This window comes from Pongo abelii, chromosome 5 (genome assembly GCF_028885655.2).
Source record: "Pongo abelii isolate AG06213 chromosome 5, NHGRI_mPonAbe1-v2.0_pri, whole genome shotgun sequence".
NCBI classification, from domain to species: Eukaryota; Metazoa; Chordata; class Mammalia; order Primates; family Hominidae; genus Pongo; species Pongo abelii.
In genome coordinates this window covers 86,207,743-86,234,326 of record NC_071990.2, presented here as the reverse complement: position 1 = coordinate 86,234,326, position 26,584 = coordinate 86,207,743, and the positions used below count along the sequence as shown (strand labels likewise).

General features: G+C 41.7%; 1 protein-coding gene across 2 annotated transcripts in view; it reads right to left on the bottom strand.

The window, feature by feature from the left end:
- Positions 1-367: 367 nt before the first annotated feature.
- NT5E (5'-nucleotidase ecto) overlaps positions 368-26,584 on the bottom strand; it is a 46,373-nt gene continuing 20,156 nt past the window's right edge. For both annotated transcript variants that reach the window (XM_002817110.5, XM_009242052.4), the window contains exons 3-9: positions 24,794-24,982; positions 10,745-10,942; positions 8,639-8,793; positions 6,550-6,655; positions 5,491-5,640; positions 3,943-4,143; positions 368-2,311 (exon numbers count right to left, since the gene is read on the bottom strand). In XM_002817110.5, the coding sequence (XP_002817156.1) occupies positions 2,148-2,311; positions 3,943-4,143; positions 5,491-5,640; positions 6,550-6,655; positions 8,639-8,793; positions 10,745-10,942; positions 24,794-24,982 (1,163 nt within the window). In that variant the 3' untranslated portion in view covers positions 368-2,147. The remainder of the gene's footprint in view (positions 2,312-3,942; positions 4,144-5,490; positions 5,641-6,549; positions 6,656-8,638; positions 8,794-10,744; positions 10,943-24,793; positions 24,983-26,584) is intronic.

Sequence of the window (26,584 nt, the reverse complement as noted above, 5' to 3'; positions counted from 1 at the left end):
TGAGGAAGATCTTAGGCACACAGCCAGTACAGGCAAATTAAAATCCTCAACATTAACTTGGAAGTTTTTATTGGTAGGAATCAATACTGGCCTCAAAACCATTTTTATATCAGATTCTGTATCTCAAAGCCACCAAATTTAGTAGTCTTCCTTAAAATACCACTCACTTTTCTCTCTTACTTAAAAATTGAATGCATTTTTCTTCTCATTTTTGGGGTGTGAGGGGGGATGGAGGGTTATCAGATGGTAAGTGGCTTATGATCAAGAGAAATGATACCAGTGAAAATCTGTCAGAGTTTTCCTTCAGTCATATTGTCTTTAGTTGCAGGTGTTTGAATGAGAGAAGAAATAACTATTAAAGACCAAAGAGCTTATCTTCAATTTTATTGTTGGGAATCTACAATTGCAAAGTGGTTCAAAGTCATTTCTTATACCACTTCACAATACACATACAGATTTAGGAAACTTAAAAAAAGTTCTTTAAAAAATTCTAATAAGATTTACCCTATTTTACTGGCCAAGTGTAAAAAATAAACCCTAAATGTACCTTTCTCTAATTTTCCTTGTACAATCTTATTGACATTTTTTATAGCTAATCCATATATGCATAGAACCGAGGCTATTATTTTGCTGCAACAACTTTTATAAAAAGGTTATGAAGTTTAAAAGTATATTTTGTATCAAGAGTACTTAATATTTGTAAACACTAAGAAACAAACATACTTCCTATCAAAACCTCTAGCTGCCATTTGCACACTGTTTTTAAGGTAAAGCCTCCTGTTTGTTGAATTACTTAACGCAGAGCTGAGCAGGCTCATATGGTTCCACTCCCACGTTAAGTATTTGTTCTTTGGGCCTAAGTCATTTCATCAGCATGGGTATTTTCTGACCACCCACTCAGAGGGTCCACCTTTGCAGCAGAAGTTCTCATATCTGGACTTAAGAATGATTTACAGTGACTGTTCAGATTTGGAGGCAGAGCGACTTAAAAAATGTATACCTCTTCCTAAAGTCATTTATTTTCTTTGAGAACTCTGAACATTCCATAACTGGGTGTGTGGTATGAGTAGAATGAATGCAGTGCTAGCCTCTTGCTGGAGAGGGAAAAGTGCAGGTTTAGAATTACAGCTTATCTTAGAAGGTTCTCTTCTCATGATACCTTCATGTTAGAAGAAAGAGGACAGAGGCAGGGCTGATGGAATCTCATAAAATAACAGCTAATGCCATGTGTCGGGCACTATGCTTAATAAATATCTGTTTAACATGTGTAAATGCTCTTTAGCTCTTGCTTTTCTATAATATAAAACAGTTCTGGTGTCCTGTTCTTCCCTTTCTTTTCTCTCCTGTCCTTTGTCTTTTGCAGCCTCTGGCCTTTCTCATTATCTACTACAGCTTGGTACCTGACTCATCAAAGGCACATGGGTGTTGCAAGAGAGGATGGTATCCTGTGTTTATACCATTAAATTTGCTATTATAACAGGAGCTATAAAGTGAAAAAATAGAGACAAGAAATAAAGCAGAGATTTGTCATCCATAAGCTTGGGGCTATTGATAATTATGAAGAGAGGAGATATTAAGTATCATTCTGAACAGTAACTTGATATAGTTGAGAATGCTGGACTTGAGTTCAAAAGACCTAGGTCTAGGTCTTGGATCTGTCAGCATTAGCTGTATGGTCAATTCAACCCTTTCTGAGCTTCAGTTTTTTCATCTGACAGGTGGGAAAAACATCTCTCTTTCCTACCAAAAGTAAGTTGTGGATATCAAATGAGACAATGTGCTTAAAACTTCCTTGTGAATGATAAAATTTTATGTAAACATAAGCTGTTTGATGGATTAGAAATGGATATGAAGAAGAAAAATATGATTTAAAATTGTTAGTAAAATTTTATTAAAATTTGGACACGTAAACTCAACATAGTTGGCTTTCTCCTTATAGGGCCCTATGTTAATTTTTTTTCTAACTCACTAGGTTGCTGACCCTGAGTAATCATGTCTGTCTCTTCATTTTATAATGCTCTAACCTTCAGCTTCTAGGAGCCTGTAAAGGTTGTTTTTGCTGTCACAAAGCCAGGTCCTAAAAGGCAGATTTGAATCTCAATTGAAAAAATGCAGTTTCACACATTAAAGGCAAGGAGAATTTTTGGCTATTGGTATAAAACAAAGATCACTGCCCAAAGTGAAAGAAATATTAAAGAAAAGCTTCCATGGCAGTGACTTCCTGTGGAAAACTTGATCCGACCTTCAACTGCTGGATAAATTACTTTCATTTTTGAGATATATGTAGAAACCACGTTGATATCTTGGTCACCTAGAAAAACATATACATTATTTTAACTACAGAAAAGGTAATTATCAATCAACAGTAAGGTAGTCCTTTGTAATTATAAAAGGGAAGCTATTTCATAAGCAGGGGTAAAGTGTCACAGAAGACAAGAACGCTAGTGATCATAAGTACCAAGAATTTGATTGCTTTTTCATGCTCCAGATGTAAAATGTGTCTGTTGTTCAATATTGGGTAATTGGGGGAAGTAGAGTTGCCTCAGCTCTGTGATGACTCTAGAAAGAGGTCATTGACATTATAGCCTTTGAACCACTCCAGAACAAGGGCATTAGGGAACTGGGTCAAGAGCAATTAGTTGAGAGATAAAACTGGCTTCCTTTTGTTTGCCTGCCCAATAACTATTTTCACATAATTGATGATGGGACTTGGGGGATTTCCTTTACCAAAGAGAGTAGAGGATAAATGCTAATTGCCTATAGCTACAACAAACCCATGGGAACCCAACAGAATTTTATTCTAAAAATATCACTCCAGTACTTAAGAACCCTTCTCTCTTCAGTGGTTTTCACCTCTGGGTGTACACTAGAATCACTGAAAAAGAGTTTAGCCCCAATCCAATTAACTTAGAATCTCTTAAGAGCTGCGGCCGAGCCATTGGTATTTAATTTAAAATGCTCCTGAAGTGATTCTAATGTATAACCAGTGTTGAGAACCCTTAGGTCCAGGGCTTCCTTAGCCTTCTGCATGAGCTCCTCTCTCTGACATCCTTCAGTCTAGCCTTGAGTGGTGGACAGCTGATGGCTGTCAGCCTCTTTGTCTCATGGGGCTTTTACGCCTGTCCTTCCATCTTCTGTCACGGAAGGGACAGAAGAAGCCAGCACCTTTCCTCCCAGGAAGGGCTGCCTCCTTTGGTCTGGTCCTGCCCTCCACGCTCCTTGAAATAAGTAGCTAAAATGACAGGTCCAGCATAAGACTGAGGAAGATCCTGGTGGAACTTCCCAGAGATGCCAAGAAGCTGCTTGTATGTCTTGTAAGCATGCTGATCTCTGCCCTAGGAAGAGGAAGGGGAAGTGTGTTCTGTCAGTAGTCTGTATGCACATAATGTGACTCTCAACAGAATTTCCAAAAGTGAGGCTGGCATATAATGTCGTTCAATGCTGCCAGAAATACCAACTGACATCAAGTATGGTTATTCCTGTGATTTGTACCACCAACCCACTGTGCTGAAAGGGCGGCGCCTACCCCATCCACTTCTACCTGACTGATTCACACAGAAACTTCTTCAAGAAAGAAAATTTAAATGATTTAATGTGATGGTTTTCCGTATCCTAAAATTCCAGAGGTGTGATTTTTCTGTTAATGCAAAACTCATTTATATTTCACAATTTAAATAGCTGCTTAGATGTAGTTAAAAGAATTTTAAAACATTTTTGATTTACAAATGTTTTCTCTCCAGGGTTGGATGAAGGCATGTGTGTGCTCGGGGAGTGACGGTACATATTCCTCTCTGCTGTGCTGTGCTGCTGCTTTCCAACAAGCAAAGCAGGAGGGAGTCAGCAATACAGGGAGTCACTTTGCCCTCCTGGCACCACTAGTAGCTCCCCTTCTTGGCCCAATTTTGTTGTTCTTTAGAGAAAGGAAGAGACAGTCATGCTTACCAGAGTCATGTCTTAATAATTCATCTTTTATCATCTGGAACCCATCTCCACCATTGGCCAGGAAGTTTGGGAGGATCACCTTATATACCTCGTCCATTTTGAGAGGGTCATAACTGGGCACTCGACACTTGGTGCAAAGAACATCTAATTTGACTACTCTGTCTCCAGGTTTTCGGGAAAGATCATATACCACATGGATTCCTAGAAAAGAAATGAGTCTGTTTTCACCAGATCCAAAGGGAGATTTCTGTTTCCTAAGGAATTTTGGCCAAACTCTACAACTGGGGCATGGAGCTGTGGTTTTTCCTTTGGTTTAAACCTGAGTGAAATTTTATCAAGAGAATTGTGACATTGCAGCCACCCTTTATCCTTGAGTCCTTCCAGGACATATGAGAACCACTGGAAGGAAAACCAACTCTGGACCAGAATGGGCAAAGGGTGACTCTACACGGAGAAGCCACATCTTTTTCTGTTTTTCCCTTAAAATACCGAATTGGCCTGCTAAATTGATTCAATGGCCTTAGAAAGTGAGAAACAGATGAGAGGCACAGAGCATTTTACAATTTTGAAGACCATTAAATGGTAATCATTTGGGATTGGGTGACTTTCACAAGGCATAGAGCTATGCAGTGCTTTGCTAGAGCATCAAAAAACTGCTTTTCCCTCAACTCCCTTCTGGGAAAATGGAGGATGTTTGGGTTGCCCCATAGGCAGTAGGATAGGGCCCCACTGCCTTCTGTAGCCCTTCAATCTCAACAGCAATATGTTCTGCAGAGGAAAACTCAGCAAAGCAATTCTATCTGTCAAGCGGGACCACAGCCTAAGGTTAAAAAAATGAGGCCAGATTATGGTTTCCAGGTAAAATAGGATTGCTTTTAAAGGATTAATTCACTGGACTGTGGAATTACTAACAAAAAGTGTTTCAGAAGCCCTTGGCAATTTAGGAAGCATTTATTTCCGTTCAACTTTCACTGCAGCCCATGAGATAAACAGGAAAGGTTTTCTCCCTGTGCCCAGAGGGGTTGAGAACTTGCCCCAGGTCACAGCGGGACTAGACCCAGGTGTTCAGGTGTGTCTGTGCAGTAGGCTGCTCCTTCCAGGAATCATCCTGGTTAATACAGATTGGACAGCATTCCTTTAAATCTTGGCATGGTTCCAGGCAACGATGAGAAGAACAGAGGAGAGGATTTAAAAAAAAAAAAAATTGAATGCTTAAATAACTAAGATTTTATTAGAAACTAGACCTCAAAGCAGCTGTCCTGCTTAGAGGGCCCATCTGATGTCCAAATCAGACTTGGCAAATACTGCTTATTGCCAGGGCTTTGGGGCTTGGGGGCTTTGGGGCTTTGAGGCTTTGACGCTTTGACCCCAACCTAATCTTAGTGGCTCTGAGAGTCCACAGCCATTAAAGGATGAGGTATTGGTGTTGGGTGGGGAAAAATCCAAACCAACTTGATCACAGGAATTTTGGTGAAGGGGAAGCTGAGCCAACCAGCAGGAAATGCCAGTCACTTTGGATGGGCTAGCCCTACAGGATGGGTGACTTACCGCCCACCTGCAGGAACTCTCCAGTGGACTGGCCATAGCGGTGCACGCTGTGCTCAAAGGCCTTCTTCAGGGTGGAACCTTTTAACTGGACCAGGTCAAATGTGCCTCCAAAGGGCAATACAGCAGCCAGGTTCTCCCAGGTAATTGTGCCTGAGGGTAGTCACAGATGAAGCAAGAAGGAAAATAGCTTGAGAAAATGCTTACACCATGACCAGTTTCCCTCAGCGCTGGGAGAAGAAATGAGGGGGACATGGGGAGGTTTATAGAGCATCATCAGCTATGTCTAAGTGGTTCCTGACACTGAGGGAGGGAATGAGTTTAGGAGGCCTCTGGCCCTGCAGTCCACCACTGGGCAAGATGGCAGGAGCTCACAAATGGCTGTGCCTCAGAAGTTCACCATGCTCAGTCTTAGATCTGCTAGCTTGGGGCTGGATCTCCAGTAGTTTGTTTTGCATTGTTCCATTCCTCCAGACAAACAATGTGTCCCTGCAACCTGTCCCTGTTGTCTGACAATGGGATGCGTTTGGGGCCTTGTACTGATACTGATAGGTTTTCACAGTAAATCAGGGAGGGCTACAAGAGTGTCTTGAGTATTTGTGTAGTTGATTTGTTTTGCCATATGATATAATCTTGGATATCTGTAAATAAACTAAGGTAACATTTTAATCCAGTGGTATGTCTTTTTCAGGACAGAAGATTGGTGATTTTGTCTCTTTTCAGATGCCAAGGTGGCATCTGTTGTTATTTTGCATAAATCAGAAACAACTAGTATAGCTTTGTAAATCAGAAATTCAGACCAAGTTTGGGTTCCACTAATCTTACCTGCAGCTTCTGTGTGTGAATACATATAAGAACACACAAGCTTGTGTGTGTCCTTCGGGCTAGGTTTTAGACTTTAATAATGGCTAACCCTAATTTAAAGGACTGACATTCTGGTACATGGCTGGCAGCAGAGATGAACTGAGGCTGCACATGGGTGTGTTCAGGGCAAGAACCACAGCAGAAGAGGAGATCAGAGAGAGAACATGACACACTGAGGAGCTGGGCCTGGGAGCATACCATTGTTGCGTTCATCAATGGGCGACCGGATACCACCTCCATTTAACATGCACATGGATACATGGTTCCAGAACATTTCATCTGCGTGTCTGAGGTTGTTGTTAATCTGCAACAGTAGCACAGATTTACACTAGTTACTCTGGTTCTTCTTCCTTAGGATCAGCTCCAGGAATCTGGTTAGCTCTAGAGAGGAAATAAAGCTGCTTTTCACCTGCTGCTGTGTTCCCAGGGATCTCTCAACTATAATTAGAACTAATTTTATGCTCCCAGAAGTAAAAATATACTGTTACCAGTCCATGTCAAACTCTTAGTTCCCCGTCCTAAAACTCCCATACTGTCAGGCCAGGTGGCCTTAGCAGAATGGTCTCTCAGTTGTAGCCCTGGTGTTGGGACTGGGCCTCCCATGCAAGGTGGCCTGCAGAGTCACTCCTGCACAGGCTTCTCCAGGGCAGGCCATGCCCTCTGCCTGATTCTGAGGGCTTGGCCCTAGAGCCTGGTCAACACCAGACCTCATGCCAAAGAGAACCTGGCCTCCATGTCTATGGCTGCAGCTGATTCCCAAGTTGGCAATTTTGGAAAGACAGAGACAGCCTTTTGAAACTGGGGAGAATCACATTCATTCTTACTTTTATTTTACAAAATATATGTTTAGTTATAAGAAATAAAATGAATATATTCTCATTTAGGAGAAAAAAAGCGAAAAAAAAAAAAGGCCAGGCATGGTGGCTCACACCTGTAAATCCCAGCACTTTGGGAGGCTGTGGCAGGTGGATCACCTAAGGTCAGGAGTTCGAGACCAGCCTAGCCAACATGGTGAAACCCCGTCTCTACTAAAAATACAAAAATTAGCTGGGTGTGGAGTGGACACCTCTAATCCCAGTTACTTGGGAGGCTGAAGCAGGAGAATCGCTTGAACCCAAGGGATGGAGGTTGCAGTGAGCTGAGATCATGCCACTGCACTCCAGCCTGGGTGACAGAGCAAGACTCAGTCTCAATAAATAAATAAATAAATAAATAAATAAAAAGCAAAAGCTCTCCTTTGCTCTAGCCTCTTTAACAGAGTGGATAAGCACTGCCAACAGCCTGGGTTGTTTCCCTCCAGACTTCTCTTAACATTTATATACCAGCTTCTCCTTAACTACTTCTCTGGCATTGACTGCATTATGCTGAGGAGACATCATGAGTCTGGTCTTGGCATGAGCATGATTGTTGTCATTTACATGGCAAACATTTATTGAGTGCAGTTGTATCCTGGGCACTAGGCAATGCATGCCAAGCACTGACAGAAATGACTTCCCTGGGTGCGGGCTGTGAGCCCATGGAAGTGGTGGTCCGACATAGGAGACCTTGGCTCAGTAAGGCCCCCAGGGAGCTACCATGGCCATTCTGCCCGGTGACAAGTAGACGCGCTTGTTCTTCATAGCTGGTCTTGCTCAGCCATAGGACTTGTTATTACCATTAAAACTGTGTGTTGTCTTTCTGTGCCTGTGAAAGAGGTTCCTGTCACACAAGGCCAGGGTTCTCTGGAGTCAAGTGAACAGATGAGGGAAAAACAGTATGGCCAAACAGATATGCTTTTATCTATTATGTTGATATCTGCAGGGTAGCAGAGTTTGTGCATTTGCGTCATCTTACAAAAGGAAAGCAACATCTAAAATTCAGACATCTAAGAACACCTTAGAATAAAGGTTTTAGTTCTTGTAAAGCAATATGTTGGTGGTTACCTGATCTCCTTCCAGCACCTTAGGAAGGTACTGAGTATGAAGCTACATCAGGCTTTTGTTTAGGCACTAATGTTTTATTTATTTTTCATATTTATTTAATTTTAGAGACAGAGTCTCGCTCTGTTGCCCAGGCTGGAGTGCAGTGGTGCAATTATAGCTCTCTGCACCCTCCTGGGCTCAAGCCATCCTCCCACCTAAGCCTCCTGAGTAGCTGGGACTATAGGCACATGCCACCACCCTGGCTAAAAATGTTTTGAAATCCCTCATTCTGTAGCTATCGGTCTATCCCTTCTCACATCCTTCCTTCCTCTTCCCTCTTCCTTTCCTTCCTCCCTAGCATATGTCCACTCCTGCTAATGACTTACCATTGCATCACAAATCAGGTTGCCCATGTTGCATTCTCTAAAGCGGCACGATTGAGAGGAGCCATCCAGATAGACAATTGTTTTCCCTAATTCCTGGGTAGAATAATTATCCAATTTTATCCTCCATTTGTTAATGTCTGCTTTTATGCTTGGATCTAGAAAAAAGAAAAGAAGATAGCCTACAATTAAAGCAAATCTCACACTGGGCTAAATTCTGGAAAAGGAATGAAACATCATCTATCTTACTTGCTGTGAGAACGTATTTCTTTACCATATTTGTGTGCATTTTGGTTTTGACCATGAAATTTCCTTAGGAACTTCTATTTTGTTTCCTGGTAATAAGACCTGGAATGCATCTTAATTTAAGAATATTCTGAACATCTACCAACTCATCACATCTGTATGAGCTACCCATTGGTCCACCTGGGACAGCATTAGTGGTGGCGGTAGGAGCTCTGAAAGGCCCAGGGCCAGTTATAAAAGGCCTGCTGAGGTTCATCTGGGCTATCGCTGTCAGTGTGGTTCTGGGCCTCTTTCCCATATGGCTACTGAGAGGCCTGTGTTGTGACTACAGGCTCTCCTGGGTGCTGTGCACCTCATCTTCCTGACGTGATCATAGTCAACAGAAAAGGGAAGGTGAGAGACAAGCACAGGAGTGTGTTCTGTATACATATGAAAATCAATGATATAAAAATGTATTTTTATTCTGAGACTCATGTAGGGAGACCCCCTGAAACTATTGCTACAGAATGAAAGATGAAATGCTCCTGATTATTGTAAATACAAAATTGCATGCAGGGTTGTGTAAAGACAATGCCAGGTTGGACTGCCAGAACGAGCCAACAGCACGTGATGTGGTTCCCCCTGCAGAGAGCCTACGAATGAACGTGCAGTCAGGGAGGTTTCACATCACCAAGATTCCTATCCCAGAAAAGCAGATGTTCATAGCTCTGGGAATGGAATGCGACCCTTGTGGGGAGCCTATAAACGGACGCATGGGAGGGCGCCTGTCCATAGGGATAAGATAGGGCTATAAACATCCTCATCTTGCCGCCACTCTTCTAGGCCTCTTTAGGGTTAAGGCATACTCCCCTCTGAGAATTTCTGGTCTAACCGGTTATCTAGCTTCATGTCCTGTTTCCATGGATTATTTGTAACCAGTTTTTGTTGCAATTGTTACTGCTGATTAATATCTTGCTAATCATAGGTTATGGAAAGACTGTGTTTCTGTTCTAAGGCTCTATTAGAAATTACTGATGCACACACTATATTGTAAATTCTTATCTCTGTATACTGTACTTCTACATACAAATGTACTGTACTTCTACATACAAATGTTAAAGAATTACTTCATCCCCATATGACCATCTCACCTCATAATCAAATGACCCTAAATCCCTCACTAACCTACCCCTGCCCTCACTAAACTTAATAATAAATGCTGGTATATCCAGTGCATTGTTGGCACCGCAGGACCAGAAGGCAGTGACCCCCCTGGACCCAGCTTTCACTATCTTGTGTGTGTCTATTATTAGCCCCCTGGACCCAGCTTTCACTATCTTGTGTGTGTCTATTATTTCTCAACCTGCCGATCCGCCTAGGAACAAAGAGAGAGCCCCATTGCATTGTGGGCTGCTGGCCAGATCCCGCAATAGACTCAGACGTAAAAATAAGGTACTACCTCATTTGATAAAGAAACTGAGGCCCATGAGATTGGGCAACTTGCCCAAGGCACACTGCCTCTAGTTGGGGGGCCAGGACTTGAGCCCCGCTCTGCCCAATTAGAACCCCTTTAGTTCAGTTATCTCTCCTGTAAACACAAGCTGAGAGTGGTTTTTGCATGTCAGGATCAAGATTTTAAAAGGCAGAGGAAGCAGTGATGTATGGAATCTGATGCTGAGAAGACTTGAAGAAGCAAGTGGGGCTTTTGGCATTTGGGTGTGTTTTAAATCTATCCATGAAGAGGGCAAACTCAAGGAAGAAACTAAATTCTTCAACAGTATTATAGTCTTTTCCTGAAACATTAAAGGAAAAAAATGGGAAGGAGGAAAATATCCAGCCATCTAAATTTTAGATTGGTGGAACATTCCCCTGAACTTCACTTACCTTCAGGAATGCTGCTATTTAGAAGAATGGGATTTCCATGGGAAGAGATAACATTTCCTCTTTCATCAAACTCGATCTTCAGATAGCCTAGGTATTTGCCAAAAGCATAGGCCTGGACTACAGGAACCTTCCGCCCATCATCAGAAGTGACTATGAATGGGTACTTCCCAGCAGGCACCTCTTTGGCAGGTGGATTGCCTGAAATAAAAGAGCCACAGCTGATCAAGTCAGCCCTTGTACATACATGGCTGGCTGTAGGCCAGCAGGCCACTGGCTGGATGACAGAGTTTTAAATTGATGATTTGCCATCTGTTGCTCTACATAGCTAGTCTTTCAGAGCCCTGTCTGGGCATTTGCCCATTTCCGAATGCCCTTTTGGTACATGAATCCTACCATTCTCAGCTCAGCAGTCATTTACCAAGCTCTTCCTAAGACCCGGGCATTGTGCTTGTGCTGTGGGGCACACAAAGATGGAACGCTGCGAAGAGTATCCTCCAGGCTCACTGTGGCTCCATTCTCACTAGCCAAGTGGATTAGCCAAGCCACTTTACCATACTGTAGTTCAGTTTCCTTGCCTATAAAGTGGGCGAAATCCATTTTAAATGAAATCCATTTTAAACAATCCATATTTTACAGGGCAGCTGAGAGGATTAAATATCTAAACTCTCTAGCTGGGGTGCTTGGCACATTGTAGGTGCTCAATAAATATACAATAAGAGTGTATTTTTTCCCTTATAAGGGAATAGCAGCAATCTCTAGAAACCCTAGACATATACATTGGAGCTTAAAAGTATATGTCTTTAGTAGAAGATGCAGAGATGACAAAGAGCTGTTCTTGGGGTTTGCTGCTAAATTTTGCATCCCTTCAGGTGTCTTTTAGAAGAGCCACATTTACCCTGAGGGCCAACCAGCATGCACACTCCTGACCCCAGCCAGCCCCCACACTGGTCAGGTTCTGCAGGCCTCTGTCTCAAAGGGGAGATGTGGGAGCTGCTCATCACCCAGAGGCTAGGAGGCCCACCACTGCCTGGAGTAGTGGAGAGTATGCAGGAGGGTGGAGAGTGTCGCCATACAGGGAGCAGGCAGCCCAGCCTTTAATCACTTAGCACATTTAAGTTCCTTAACTGTAGACCTACTTCAGGCACTCTGTGGCTTATATCTTACCTCCAAGGAGACAATGGCACAGTTCAGCTGTTTCAAATTAGAGACTATGGGACAGATTCATTTGACCCCATTACTGTTTCTATCGTCTCCCTCATCATACCCATGGCTAGTCGTTCCTATTAGATATTTACAGAGGGTCCAGAGAACTTCAGCACATGTTGATTACACACATGGACCTGTTACGAGAATCGGCCATGAGCCAGGCCCTGGGCTTAATCTCATTTTGTCCTCCGAGCTTCCCATGGGGCAGGTCCTCTATTATCTGTACTCTGCAGACAAGAAAATTGATTGTCATAGACAGAGTACCCATGGTCACACAGCTGGTATGTGATGAGGGTTGGGAGGAGGCAGACTGAAAACCCAGGCTGTGAGGTTCTGGAGCTTATGTTTTCTCCACTACCCACAAGCCTACCATGTATTTTTTTTTCCTAAAGTCTGCAAGCTGGTTGTGAAAGGCCACTAACAAATCAAATGCAAACCCAGGATTTGCATCTTTGTGTCCCAAGCTCTTTCTGTGCTTCTCTTTTCACATAAGACAAGCTGGGTTCTTATGTTATGAAGAACCCAATCCTGCCATGCTCCTATGTCAAGAGCAGCCCCCCTTTCAGCTCAATAACCACAGGGCAGAAGCACTGCAAATACCAACGCTTCACAAGCAGGAAATAGTTGTTGCCAATATTAACGTCCAATTTTCTTGCTCTCACTGGGGGAAAAAAAAGAAAAAGGTCTTGGAACTTTACTTTTACAGAAGCACCCAACTTGAGATCCAGTGAAAGCCTTTGTTTCATCTCCATCCATAGTGGATGCAGTTGTTTTCTGTGACAGTGGCAGATAACGTGATGAATGGAAGACCAGCATGGAAGGTTAACATCCTACTCAGCCTCATTCTGCTATGTGCTGGTCCTCCTTTGGGCAAACCTGGTGCCTGGTTTTTACTTCAGGGGAGCAGGTGGTTATGACAGCCTCTGTCAGTTCCTCTGATCATAGCTGCTTGGGCAGTGCAGTTCCCCAAATGTCCACAAGGTGGCGGAGAACGCCCCGCCCAGGGAGAGAAAGCACTAGTTGCAGGTATCAGGAGTCTGTCAGTTTCCTGGAAACCCCAGAGCTAGGCAAGCCTGATCTTTTTTTGGCCTTTATCTTTCTGCCTTCCGTAGAAATATCTGAGCTTAAAAAGAATGTAAAAGTTAGGAATCCAGTAATCCGGTCAGGTGCCTCAGCGTGCACTATGCAAATAGGAGCCAGCAATCTCAGCTCCAGAAAACATTCATTCATTTGGAAAGACCTTCATGATCCTTTTGTCATTGGCATATTAAATGGGCTTAATCAGGAACAAGAAGGAAGATGCTAACCATGCAGCTGGGCGATAGCTGGTCTAGTTTGGCTAATCTCTGCCTTCTCCACAGCTGAGCCCTTTCTGCTCCCCTTTAACTCGGCAGTCCCAGGAAACCACTGACACAGAAACCAGTCCAGGGCTTCACATTTTCCACACCATTCCATGCTGTTCAGCCGAAGATGTTCGTGCCCAGAATATTTTTTCCACAAAGAGCTACACATCTGTCTTTAGAAACCTGACTTGTCATCTTGGCAGGAAGGAAGATGTTCACCAGAACTCTGTTCCAGTCATCTAGCTGAGAATTCATCCAGGAACCAAACCCAACGGGGCTGTGGAGTTGTGGACTGACATCTGGAGTTTATAAAGGCTGCATTTCCCAGCATGGTGTGGGTGCTTGAAGGAACCTCAAAGGACTCTGTCCTGGGAGCCAAGGAATGTGGTGAACCTAAGTGTGGGTCTGGACAATTGCCCTTCTCATGTCACATGGTAATAGACAGAAGTGCCAGGGAGCAGCCTTTTCTTTCTCTTTCTTTCTTTTTTTTTTTCTTTCTTCCACCTTCCCTCCCTCCCTCTTTTCCTTTTTTCCCTCCTTCCTTCATCTTTTTTCTTTCTTTCTTCCTTTTCTTTCTTTCAACAGGGTCTCATTCTGTTGCCCAGGCTAGAGTTCAGTGGTCTCCAATTCCTGGGCTCAAGCAGTCCTCTCGCCTTGGCCTCCAAAAGTGCTGGGTTTATAGGCATGAGCCACCCACCTGGCCTGATGTGGTTTTCAATGGACTGAAGTATAGAATGTTGTAAGGCAGTCCATGCTGTGATTTTAACACAAGAACTGGTTTAAGAATTCCTGAATTGGGACAACATAAGAGGACTGGATAAAAAGGATTGGTAATTAGGTTATTTCAAATGATTGCTTCTAAGGGACTTGACTCTTTCTTTTAAATTACTTAGAAGTGCACACTCCTTGGATGCTCCTTTTATCTGTCTACTTCTCTACACTTCCTCAAGCAAGCTAGTCTTGACCACTACTATCTTGTGCCTAGGTTACTGTGACAGCTTCCTAGTCTCTGTAGGTCTCTTCTATGCTTCTTTCTACTCCAGTCTCCACACAGCAGCCTGAGTGATCTTTCTAAAACATAAATATGATCATGCACTTCCTGGTTTTAGATAGTTCAAAAACATTAACAGTTTTAACATGAATATCATAACCTATAAGACCCACATGATGTGGCCCTTTCTTATCACGCCAGCTTCATCTAGAACATTCAGTCTGCCCTTCAGCATTCTTAGCCTCTTCCCATTCCTAGACCACACCCACATGCCCAGGAACCTTATGGAGTAAAGAGCTTCTGAAGCCAGAGGGCTACATGTGAATTAGTTACATCTTTTTACTTCTTGTTTATTCATCTGTAAAGTGGAAAAAAAGTAAAAGCACCTACCTTACAGAGTTATTGTGGAGATTAAAGAAGTTAATGCAGCAAGTGAAGCCTGACTCAACTCAAAGGAAATGCTTAATAAAGATTAACAGTGATTATTGACCATGTTAACTCCTGGACATCTTTCTGATCTTGGCCCTAATGTTAGTCCATCAGGGAACACTCACCGATGATCCTCTAGACTTGGCCAAGTCCTCCTTTTATACGCTCTCACAGCATCTTGTACTTTTCCTTTCATACCATGCTTTGTAATTATATATAATATGATTTATTTGCATAATTATGTATTTTTTAAAAATCTGATCAGGGCCAGTATCTCTTTCAAGACATTTAGTTCCATGAGGGCAGGGGCAGCTGTGTCTCTAGGATTTGCCTAGCATGTGGTAGGTGCTAGATAAATGTTTGTTGAATGACAACTTAAGGAGTTTAGCAAACACTTTTCTATGGATCATACATGATTATGATGCTTTCCATGTGGTGGAATCATGTAGAAGCCAGCGATGCCTGAGTGCCAGCCCTCTACCCCAGGTCCCCTCAATTCAATGTCCTCAACTATGCAGCTGGGTGGGGGCTAATGAAGAGGAACCTGAACTGGGAGTTGGGATACAGGAGAATGGGTTTTGCTACTAGCTCAGTTTCAGTCTGGTTTCTGGACCATGGGAGAGACATTTAGTCTCTGGGGCCTAATTTTATTTTCTAAATTTGTAAAACCAAAGATTTGATTAATGGTTTAAATCAATAGTTTTTTTGTTTGTTTGTTTGTTTGTTTTTTAAAGCTATTAGTATGTTTAACACACAAGAAATCCTTTGTGGCAGGGCAAGCCAATAAAGCAGGAAAGCTGAGTTCCTCAGGCTGCACCCTGGTAGAGCTGAAACCCAGGACTAGGTTCCTGCCACCAGAGCCCCTCTGAGCACAGCACAGAAACTGCTGGCCTAGAAGTCCCCTGCACCCAGTCCCTCCAGCTCTCCAGTCAGGCCTGGCTGCTATCTCTGCTTCTGCTAGTCTAGGAGCACCTTCAGGTGACCAGGACAGAGCACGCTCTCCAGTCATCACAGCCCATTCAAGAGGTGTCCAGCAACCAGAGGAGCAACCACTGTCTCTTCAGTCATCTCTGTACCAAACCATGATGCACAAGCTGTCATGTCAACTTTAGGAAATTTGAGGGGTCAGTTACTGTTATCTATGCCCAGACTATGTCACTCTGCACATGCTTCGATTTACTGCTCAAATTCTTGCCTCTGGCCTTTCAGTGATGACCCAGGAAGTCTAAAGAGATTATGCATCTTCCGGTAGTATCCAGAGTGGGCACAAAGCCCTCATGAAATCCAATCCAGGCTATCTGCTTGTACCCAAGCCTGACAGGCTGGGCAAAGCAGGGAACCCTGTAGGTAGGGAACAGTTCACCACACATTTAGTCACTCATTCAACAGATCTTCACAGAGCTCCAGTGAGTGCCCAGCATTTTGGATCTCCACCGCCTAGCAAGACCAGGCCCATGGTCTGGTGTGTCATCTTTTGGAATGGCTGCTCCATGAATACAGAGTAGGGAAAGCGAGCAAATACTTAGCTTTCTGCCAGCCTCTTCTCTTCACATGGAATCTGGCCTTCTCCATGGCTCAGCATCGTTCCAGATACTAGGATTCCTATTCACTTCTTACATTATAGAACAGGCTTTTATAAAGCAATGTTTAAAAATAAGAAAACAAAAATCATCGAAACACAGCTACCTTCTGGTTCTATCACTCTGGCCTGTTAAAATGCAGTGGCCAAAAGAATGGGGTGGAGAGAGAGAGAGATTAATTTTCATCTTGGCATGCCCGTGTAGTTCCATTACTGGTGTTCTTTTCAGAAGTAATGACTTTATTTCTTGAGATTAAAAAGGAGGTAACTGTGACCATACATTGATATACTCCTGATATATAAGCATTTGGCCAGAGGTCTTCCTACAATGGTCGTCTACTGCTGTGTGAAAGGCTGTGTGTAGTTGGTGAGTGGTCTGAATGCCCAGTTCCCTTGAGTCATTCCTTCCCATCATGCTGGTGCGCAATGCAGTGTGGAGTACTTCAGATAAAGCTTAGAACCTGGAGGTCATCTGGAATGGACGGCCAAAGCTCTGGTTCCAAATCATGACAGAGTACTTGGAGAGTGTCTTACAGATGAGCAGTCATGAATTCCTAGCCATAAATGTTTCTTGGCCTGGGGGAAACATATACTGAGGACAAGAGAAATGAGTGAAGAATACCTAGGCTGTTTGGGTTAAACCACTGCATTCCTGGTTTCTTATCATTTAAAAGTAAGAAGATACATTTAGTCATTTTGTGAATTTAGCTTAGATTCTCAAATTTAGGATATCTTATTTTTTTATTTAACAAAAATATGTATTACAGTTCAAGTTTAGGATTAGTAGTTAATTTTATAGGGTTTAGAGGGACTTTAAAAATTTGTTATAAAAATAAAACTATCATTACAGAATATTTGGCAAATGCAGAAGAAAAAGATTATTCATAGTCCTACCGCTTTATGACCAATATAATTTCTGTGAATTAATATGTATGAGAAGCAAGGAGGGGAAACTGGTGTTGGAATACATTTTAAGGAGAAGCCATTTTGTTCAGTGAAATACCTGTATTAGAGTTCTTCAGATAGGATATATCCTACTGGTTTCTATTTCTCTAGCTCTCTCTCTCTTTCTCTCTCTCAATACTATATATATAGAGAGATAATACATGAGCAGAACTGGGCCCTAGAACATAATAGGTCTGAGATAAATATGTCAGTTCTCTAATATTCTCTCTCTCTATATACATATATAAAATATATATTTAACAGATCATATATGTCTAATATAGACATATTTATATATTCTGTTCATATATTATCTCAATCTCCACAACTCTCTAAGGTAGCCATATCACTGTCACCATTTTAATAAAAGAAAGCTGATGCTCAGAGTGGTTGAGTAACTTGTCCAAAGTCAGACAGCTAGTGGTGGCTAAGCCTGAGAGAAAACCAGTTCTTAGAGTTTAAAGCACTTTCGAAAACCCCATGCCACTTCCCAGTGAAAGCTGGAGAAATGAGATCCTCTGCAGAAGACCATCAAGCAGCAAAGTTAAGGAAACACAAACTTCAGTCCTAGTAGGAGATTTGTACCTATGAGTGGGCTTAAGACTTCACAGTAGCTGGCCATCACCTTTCCTTATAATTCAACCCTGCCAAATGACCTTGGACTGCCATTTGTTCTGTAGTCATTCTTTTTAGATTTTGGTTTTGGATAGTCGCACTTCATCTTGGAAAGCAGTTTCATAAGACAGCTAAAATGGATCAGTGTTATGTGGCTGCAAAAATTACAAACCAGAAGGCTCTGGCTTTGCTCTGTAAAGGAAGCAGTTGCTCAGGCTGGGCCATGGCCAGAATTTTACTGAAAGGACCCAAGTGGATGACCACCAGTACAAAGAAGTCCTTGTGCTTACCACATTCAAAAAGACCAGGAAAGCAATGTCCTTTTTTTTTTTTTTGAGACAAGGTCTCTCTCTGTCACACTGGCTGGAGTGCAGTGGCATAATCATAGCTCACTGCAACCTCAAACTCCTGGGCTCAAGTGATGCTCCTGTCTCTGCCTCCAAAAGCACTGGAATTGCAAACACTGGGATTGCCAACATGTCCAACCACACTCAGTCAGGAAATTATCTTTGAAGCTACCACCCACACCTCTGCCCCTTGGCTGATTCTCCCACATCACTTAATAAACACAGATGTCAGCAGTTCTTATCAAATGCCCAAAGGAAATGGTTCTTTGTTGAAGAGTGTTTCCCTGTCTTGTGAATGTTGTAAGTAATAAGATTGTTTTATTGTTCTAAAAGGCAAGATTATCTCAACTGCAAGGATGAAAATTAATGGAGAGATGAATAATGATTGTAAACACCAACAGCAGTCTCCCACCCTCTTTACTTATTCATATTACAGCAGGGATGCATCCATCCCATCAGACTATGCAACAGCCTGATGGCAGCATGAAGAAAACACAGCAGGTGCTTGTAGTCTGTCTTAGTTATAATTATATTGCAAGCTCCATTTGTTTTAAGAGCAAAATTCTGTGGTCATTAAAATTATTTCTTTAGATACATGAAAAGTTTTGAATTTTATATTCAATATGTGTGCCTAAATCCAGAAGCAATGGAAATTAGATACTTAATTAAAAAAAAACTGATCAATCAAATAAAGAAATCTTACTTTTTAAAGAAGTTGCACTTGTTAACATTCATTTAACAATACCGGACACCTGCCTTCCATGTGTCAGCCTCGACACAGTCAAGGGTGTAATGGACACTTCCAGGCTAGCAAGGAGAGAAGTGAAGCCTGCTGGACTGGGAGGGAAAGAGGAATTCAAAAGACTTGAGGTTTCATAAGGCTAAAGGTGAGCTCTAAAAAAAAATAAGGGAGTGAGAAAGATTTATGGATAGGAGGCCTGTGATAAGAGAGTTGGAGAGTGGAGGCAGGGAAATACTAGGTAGAAAAGGGTGGGGTCCCTGGCAATGGCTCCACCCTCAAGTCTGGACCCATGGCCCAAAGTGAGAACTTTATATCCCCGTTTTGCTGCCCGAATGTTGCCTTTTCCAAAATCACCCTGGCCCGCCTTGCCCCCCATCCTGTCCCCATAAAAACCCCAGGATCCACTGGCAGTGGAATGGCAGAGAAGGAGAGAAGAGAAGAAGAAGCTTGACACTGGTGAAAAGCAGCTTGACTTCAGAGGGATGGCTTGACGGTAGGACCTCAGAGAAGAGTTCAGCTGGGGATGGCCTAACTCCAGGGAGAGACACCTTCCCACTCCATCCCCTTTCCAGCTCCCCATCCTACTGAGAGCCATTTTCATCAGCAATAAAATTCTCCACATTCACCATCTTCAATTTGTTCATGCAAGCTGATTCTTCCTGGATGCTGAACGAGAGTTCAGGATACAGAGGGCTGTCACACTGAGCTGTTAAACACTTAAGCTGTCCATGGACAGCAAAGCTAAAAGAGCACACTGTAACACATGCCCTCTGGGGCTCCAGGGGTCACAGATACTCACCTAGATGCTGCCGCGGGGCCACACAGAGTTCTACTCCTGCCAGCACCCAGAAGCACTTGTCCCACCCTCTGCACTCACTCACCTATGTGCTCTCCCTCCCATGAGGAGTTGAGAGCTGCAGGATGAGTAAACAAGACAACCCCTTCATGAGTCCCACGAAGGGGTCAAGGGAACTATCCCATTTCAGTTTTGGACATGGAGAAATTCTGGAGATAATCAAGTCTCAGCCTGTGGCCCCAGAAGTGAAGTTGCTGAAATGGAATGGAGGTGTCAGTCACTGGATTGGGGAGATCAAGGGACTCTGAACTTTGGGTATTGGATCAACTACCCACATGGACACTCTGCCAGGTGAAGGCAGGAGCTGGAGTGGAGAAGAAGATAGGAAATTGGGTACTAAATTCTCAGTGACGTGGGACATTGCTTGGAGGTGATTAGATGAGAGTGATAAGAAGGGGGACAGATGGTCTGAGCCTTAAAGGAGTTAGAGGAATAATTAAGTTCATATCAGTAGCCTAATGAAAGTATGAGGTATTCTACCAAATTTTTTTTATTTCCCCAAATCCTGAAAAGTAAGCTTTCAGGCTCTGTGTATGGATGATTTTCTAGATAACAGGATGTTAGAATGGGAGGGATGACAGAATTAACAATTCGAATCCCTTTAACTTGTGGCTATAGAAACTGGTGCTTATATTCACCCAAGGCCACAGCTAGCCAGACTGATTTGCAGAATCCAAAACTCCCTTAAAATATTGGGAGGCAAACAGAGAAACAGCATCTTTGGAGTCCCTTCAAGGACAGCACAGAGAATAGAGTCCCCTGTTTTACCTGCTGCAGGTTTCAACCTGCGCTCATTTTACTACTTTTTTCTCTAAAGGAAGCAACATGGACCAGTTCGTGACTCTAGGATTTAACTTCTTTAGAGAAAGCATTTGCATTTTAGCTCTTATCTTTGTAACTTTATCATTTCGTAAGCCTCGTAGAGGGAAGTTCCCTTCTCTTCACTCTGATGTTAGACTGGTCAGCCAATGCTAGGGTTAGCTGCATACGCATGGTACTTGGGAAGAAAAGAAACTGGAATAACTTTCAACATTTGGAAGGGATCCATTCATGCACTGTTTTAGTCATGCCTTATTTGAAGCTGAGTTTTAAAAAAATATGACAAGCTACAATACAAAAATATTAATGTAATGGGTGGTAACCAGCATTTAAAAAATCAAATAACAGAACAGAAAATATGAGGGTGCAATCCACGAGCTTTGGAAGGTTTTCTTCCATGTGTGTTTGTATATTGGATACTGTGTGTGCAGAAATGGTTCTCAGTAAGATTTAAAATTCCAAGGGATGTATTATTTTAACTGTATTTTTATTAACTAATCATATTTATCAGATTCATTATTTTAATGTCATTCTAATTCCATAAAATTATTCAGCAGAGTTGTTTTCTTAAGGCCAGGAAAGTTTATTTAAACAGGCAAATATGCCTCATCCCTATTGTGTCCTGGAATTACCTTTAATGTTTTTGCTGTTGTTGCTGTTGTTGAGACAGGGTTTCACTCTGTCACTCAGACTGGAGTTCAGTGGAGCGATCATAGCTCATTGCATCCTCAACCTCCCCGATTCAAGCAATTCTCCCACCTCGGCCTCCCGAGTAGGTGGGACTACAGGCATATGCCCCTACACTTGGCTAATTTTTAAAAATTTTTTTGTAGATATGGGGTCTCCCTATCTTGCCCAGGCTGGTCTCGAACTCCTGGGCTCAAGCAATTCTTCTGCCTCAGCCTCCCAAAATTCTGGGGTTATAGGCATGAGCTGCTGTGCCCAGCCACCTTTAATTGTTAAGTTCACTCATCAAAACGATGAGTATGAAAAGTGAAGATTTTCATCAGAACAAGTTGAATCTTGGTAAGCAATCATGAAATGTGAAGTAAATGACTAAGTCTTAGTTATCTCAGTTTTCTCAGAGACTGTAATTATTTACTTCAGGATTTACAGATAAGCAAACTCTAATTTTTATCCTCAAATCTTTCTTTCATTCAGTCCTTCATCATTAACTAAATTTATCTACTTAGCAAAGGCACATACAGTTGGCTGTCTCTAACTGTGGGTTTTGCATTGTTGGATCCAGCCAACCATGAACAAAAAATATTTTCTGAAAAAGGATGGTTTTATCTGTACTGAACATACATTTTTTCTTGTCTTTACTCCCTAAATAATACAGTATAACACTATTTACATATCATTTACATTGTATCAAGTATTATAAGTAATCTAGAGATGACTTAAAATATATGCGAGGATGTGCACAGGTCATATGAAAATGCTACACCATTTATATAAGGGACTTGAGCATCCATGGATTTTGGTATCCACAGAGAGTTCTAGAACCAATCCCCCACAGATACTAAGGCATGACTGTACTGTTATGGGAACAAAGGACAAGCTACAGAAATAATGGGAAGCTGGGCGTGGTCTCCCAATCTTTTCAGGTCTATCAGGGCACACTCACTGATGGACACAAACCATAGGCTATGAATGACTAATTGTTGCTGTAAGACAGCATTGATTAAGATGGTGTAAAGACAAGTCAAGGGGAACACAGGAATGTTCACATCTGAATGAAGGGATGAACCTCCTTTGAGTGTTCATGCATTATTTTGGTCATGTCCCATTTGAAGCTGAGTTTTTAGAAACATGGATTAGCTACAGTACAAGAAAATCAATTTAATGAGTGGTAACTGGCATTAAGTGAATAAAACAGTAAAACAGAAAAGTGGGGGTGCATTCCATGTGCTTTGTGAAAGTTTTCTTTCACTTGTATGTGTTTGCACATACAAGTGCTTTTGCACATTTGTATGTGAATGCACACACACATATATGTTTGTGTGTTTTGGCTCCCTGTCTAAAATGTTCTTCTTACTACGGGTCATAGTTTAAACATTTCGAAACCATTATTCTAAAGGAATAAGGGGGAGGAGACATATCTAGCTCCCACTGTGTGTCCAAGGGTGCTGACACTGCCTCAGAGAAAAGCTAAGGTTTGGGTTTTCACAGGTCTTATCCAGTGAGCCAGCACATAACTAAAATAAGAACAGCTAACATACTAGGCCCTGTGCTAAGGCCATTTACCTATACATTCATTACACATATTAAGTCACAGTGACCCTTTATAATAGGTACTGTTGTTACCACCTTCATTCCATAGATGAGGGTAATCAGGCATTGAAAGGACCCCACCATTAGTGGTAGAGTCAGAAGGACTTCGTTGAGTCTTCACCCCACCCAGTGCTTCCCAATGACCTGCTCCAATTATTTCCTAGTCTTGGCTCTCTTAGTTCATTTAACCCTCATGGAGTTGTTGAAGCTGTTTGATTGCAATGTTATCCATGCTAACAATGTCCAAGTGCTAGTTGTCATCCTCATCACATTTATGGATTTTCTGCTATGTGCCTGGGGCTGCTCTCGACATCTTATATACATCTTTTCCCATGGAACAAGATTTATCATTCTTAGGAGTAATGTAAGTGCCTAATCTATTTTAGTCTTATCTGTCAAAAAAAAAAAGCCCTACTACTGGTCGTAGCCCATAAATTGATTTCACAACCTCTCAGTTTAACTCAGTTTGAAATTATTCCTTAGCCTGTGTTTACCAAGAAATAAAATATCTGTGAAGGAATTTAATTAGCACACATTCATACTGGTATTTTCTTAAGTGAAGGCCAACTTTAGTTTGTGAGTTATGATTTTGACTGACATATTTTTATAAGCAGGCAACCTCCATGACACTGCATACCAGAATATAGCTATTCATAGTTTATAAACTGCTCTCACATATTTTTATATCTCATATAATTTTCACAGTAACCTAGAACTTTGAGCATGATCATCCCCTATTTTGAAGCTAAGCTAGCAGATTCAGAGGTGCTAAGTGACCTGCTCAAAGTCATTCAAGTGAATTAGGAATGGGGACTTTTGACCCAATATTGTGTTTCTTTCCTTTTTATAATTTATACCTTGCTTTCCGATTGCAAAAGTAACATGCATTCATTATTTGAAAATACTCCAAAGTACTAGAAAGAAAATAAAAATTACTTCCTTAGTGATAATCCCTTTTAATGTTTTTGGGTATTTCCTACTTATTGTTTGGGGTATTTTGAGTTTTGCTTTTATCAAAATAGCATGGTCTTTGACAGCCCACATAAGGATGGTAGAAGCAGGAGCCTCTTCAAGGAGAGGGCTGTTCCCACACCAAAGCCTTCCTTGCGAATGCTGATAGACAGAAGAACTGTTTACCAGCCTCTTCTTCCTTTCCTTGGGAATACTTCAAAGATCTATGCAGTGCAAGGTAGGGGAAGTGGGAAAGGTGGAACCAGATTCAAAAGTTTTGGGACATTATAGGTTTAAAGTGGAAAAAATCATAAAAGAGTTATTCTAATGAAAACTACTTAACACCAATCTGAGAGAGAAAGAAAGAGAGTGGTGGGGGTAGTCAGGTAGTGGGTAGGAAGAGCGCATGCTCTCCTGAGGACCCAGGGTCATGTGGCTTCTAGGATACTTATATTCCTAGTCTGCAGCAGAGTTAGGACTCACACTTAGAGTTCCAGCTTCTGCTACCTGTGCAACCTACAAATCAAATCCACCTTGAGTTATAAAGGCCCTTATTTACATTATTTTGTTTATGCTTAAAATTTTTATATGACATGTTGCTTTTTGATAAGAATCTATCATAAATGACTTGGTTGGGGCTCAATAGTCTTTTTGTTTTACATATGTATGGTATATATATGTTTTATACATATTTTATGTCTTATATATTTATTATATACATAAATATATGGAATTGACCTAGAATCATGAAATCAATAAATTCTTAGTAATGTTTGTAAGATTTACACGTTCCCATTTAATGTATATTACATATATAATATATTATAGATCATATAATATACATTACATATTAAATAGCAGTAAAAAGAGTAATAACAGTTACAAAGGCAAAAGAGACAAAGTACTTATCTGGACATCCTGGCCCGTGCAATCCTTTTGAAACAATTACCTGTGTAAAGAAATGTGTTGGAGTGTCCTCCCACCACGACGTCCACACCCCTCACTTTCTGAGCGATGAGTTTATCCATTTCAAAACCCGAATGTCCCAGTGCAATAATTTTGTTCACATTTAGAGTTTTTAACTTATCTACTTCAGGTTGTAATGCAGTGATTTCATCTTCAAACACTAAATTTGTCCCTAAGGAACAAAATAAATAAAATGGATATTTATTAACAATTTTTATTATATTACTTATTATACATATTAACATTCAAAGGTTAAACACTTTAATTTACTAAAGCTCAAGAGTCAGTAAAACCAAAACATATTTATTCATTAAATACAAAACCCCTAAGAAGTAAATAAAAATTCAAATCAATATCCTCATTATATTCACTTTATGTTGTATTAGTTTAAGGTTGTGGATATTGTTTTGCTTGAACTCGGTTGCAAACTGTGAGGAGGCTTCAGATATTGTTTTACATATTTGTACATCTCAACTTCCACAATACCAATGCAGAAAATGCCTGAGCACGTAAGCATGATACACAAAACAGTATTAGCAACTCCAAGACGTTCACTGGAAACTTGGGATAATCAGTGTTCAAACTTAAAACTGTCAGCAAGTAGTCCTTGAATGCCTATTTTAATATGGCAGTTGATAACTTTGTCATGTTCTCTTTAATGCCAGCAGGCCAGGCACAGTGGTTCACACTTGTAATCTCAGTACTTTGGGAGGCTGCAGCAGGCAGATCACTTGATGCCAGGAGTTTGAGACCAGCCCAGGCAAAATGGCAAAACCCTGTCTCTACTAAAAATACAAAAATTAGTCAGGCATGGAGGCACATGCCAGGTACTTGGGAGGCTGAGGCAGGAGAATGTCTTGAACTTACCAGGTGGAGGCTGCAATGAGCTGAGACCATACCACTGCACTCCAGCCTGGGCAACAAGAGTGAGACTCTGCCTCAAAAAATATAGAAATAAATAAATAATGCCAGCATTAGAGCATTATTGAGCTCTGTGTTAATCATGGGGGCCTCATCTAAATGTTGCTGGCACTGGGATTGCGTACATTCTTCCCTGGGTGCTTATTACTGCACATAGTGATAACAAACGATAACCTTTTGTTATCAGTAGTCAAGCATGGCTCTCATTGTGCAACCCAGGTGCTCTGTGTGCAGCAAGGCAACTGGTTCCTTCAGCTGGCTCTGTTAGCCACACTTGAGCAAGCTTTGAGTTTTTATGGCTATCACTGGCATGAAGATGACTGCAAATACAGACATGCTGCCCTGAAGTCATGTCTGGTACTCTGTGACTAGGGAGTCCTCCAGTAGATCCAGACTCTCTTAACGCTGATTTCTAAGAACTAACACTAAACAAGGGGAGGAGGGTGGGAAAATGACATCTCATAAAAAGCTTTCAAAATGCAGGAGTCTGCAAACTCCAGTTTGAAAAGTACTAATCCAAAGTAACAAGATTATTAGAAATGCATCCCTTGTTTTCCACTGTGAGGTTTAGGAATGTCTGTGCGCTTCAGCAGGGGAACTCCTGAATCCTTAACATTAGCCAACTCCACAAGTGCCAATTATCATGGAAGATAATTCATGGCTGACATGATAGCCAGGGAGGCCCCAGAATGACAACCTAATAATTAGCAGCTCACAGATGTGTTGGGCAGGCAAGGCTGTCAGTAACTCATAGGCAATGTTGAAAAATCAAGAGTTGTAGTTTTGCCACTGTTGTCTATCGTGAGAACATCAAGGACAATCTGCTTCCTGTTGGTTGCCCCAAGAAGCTCAG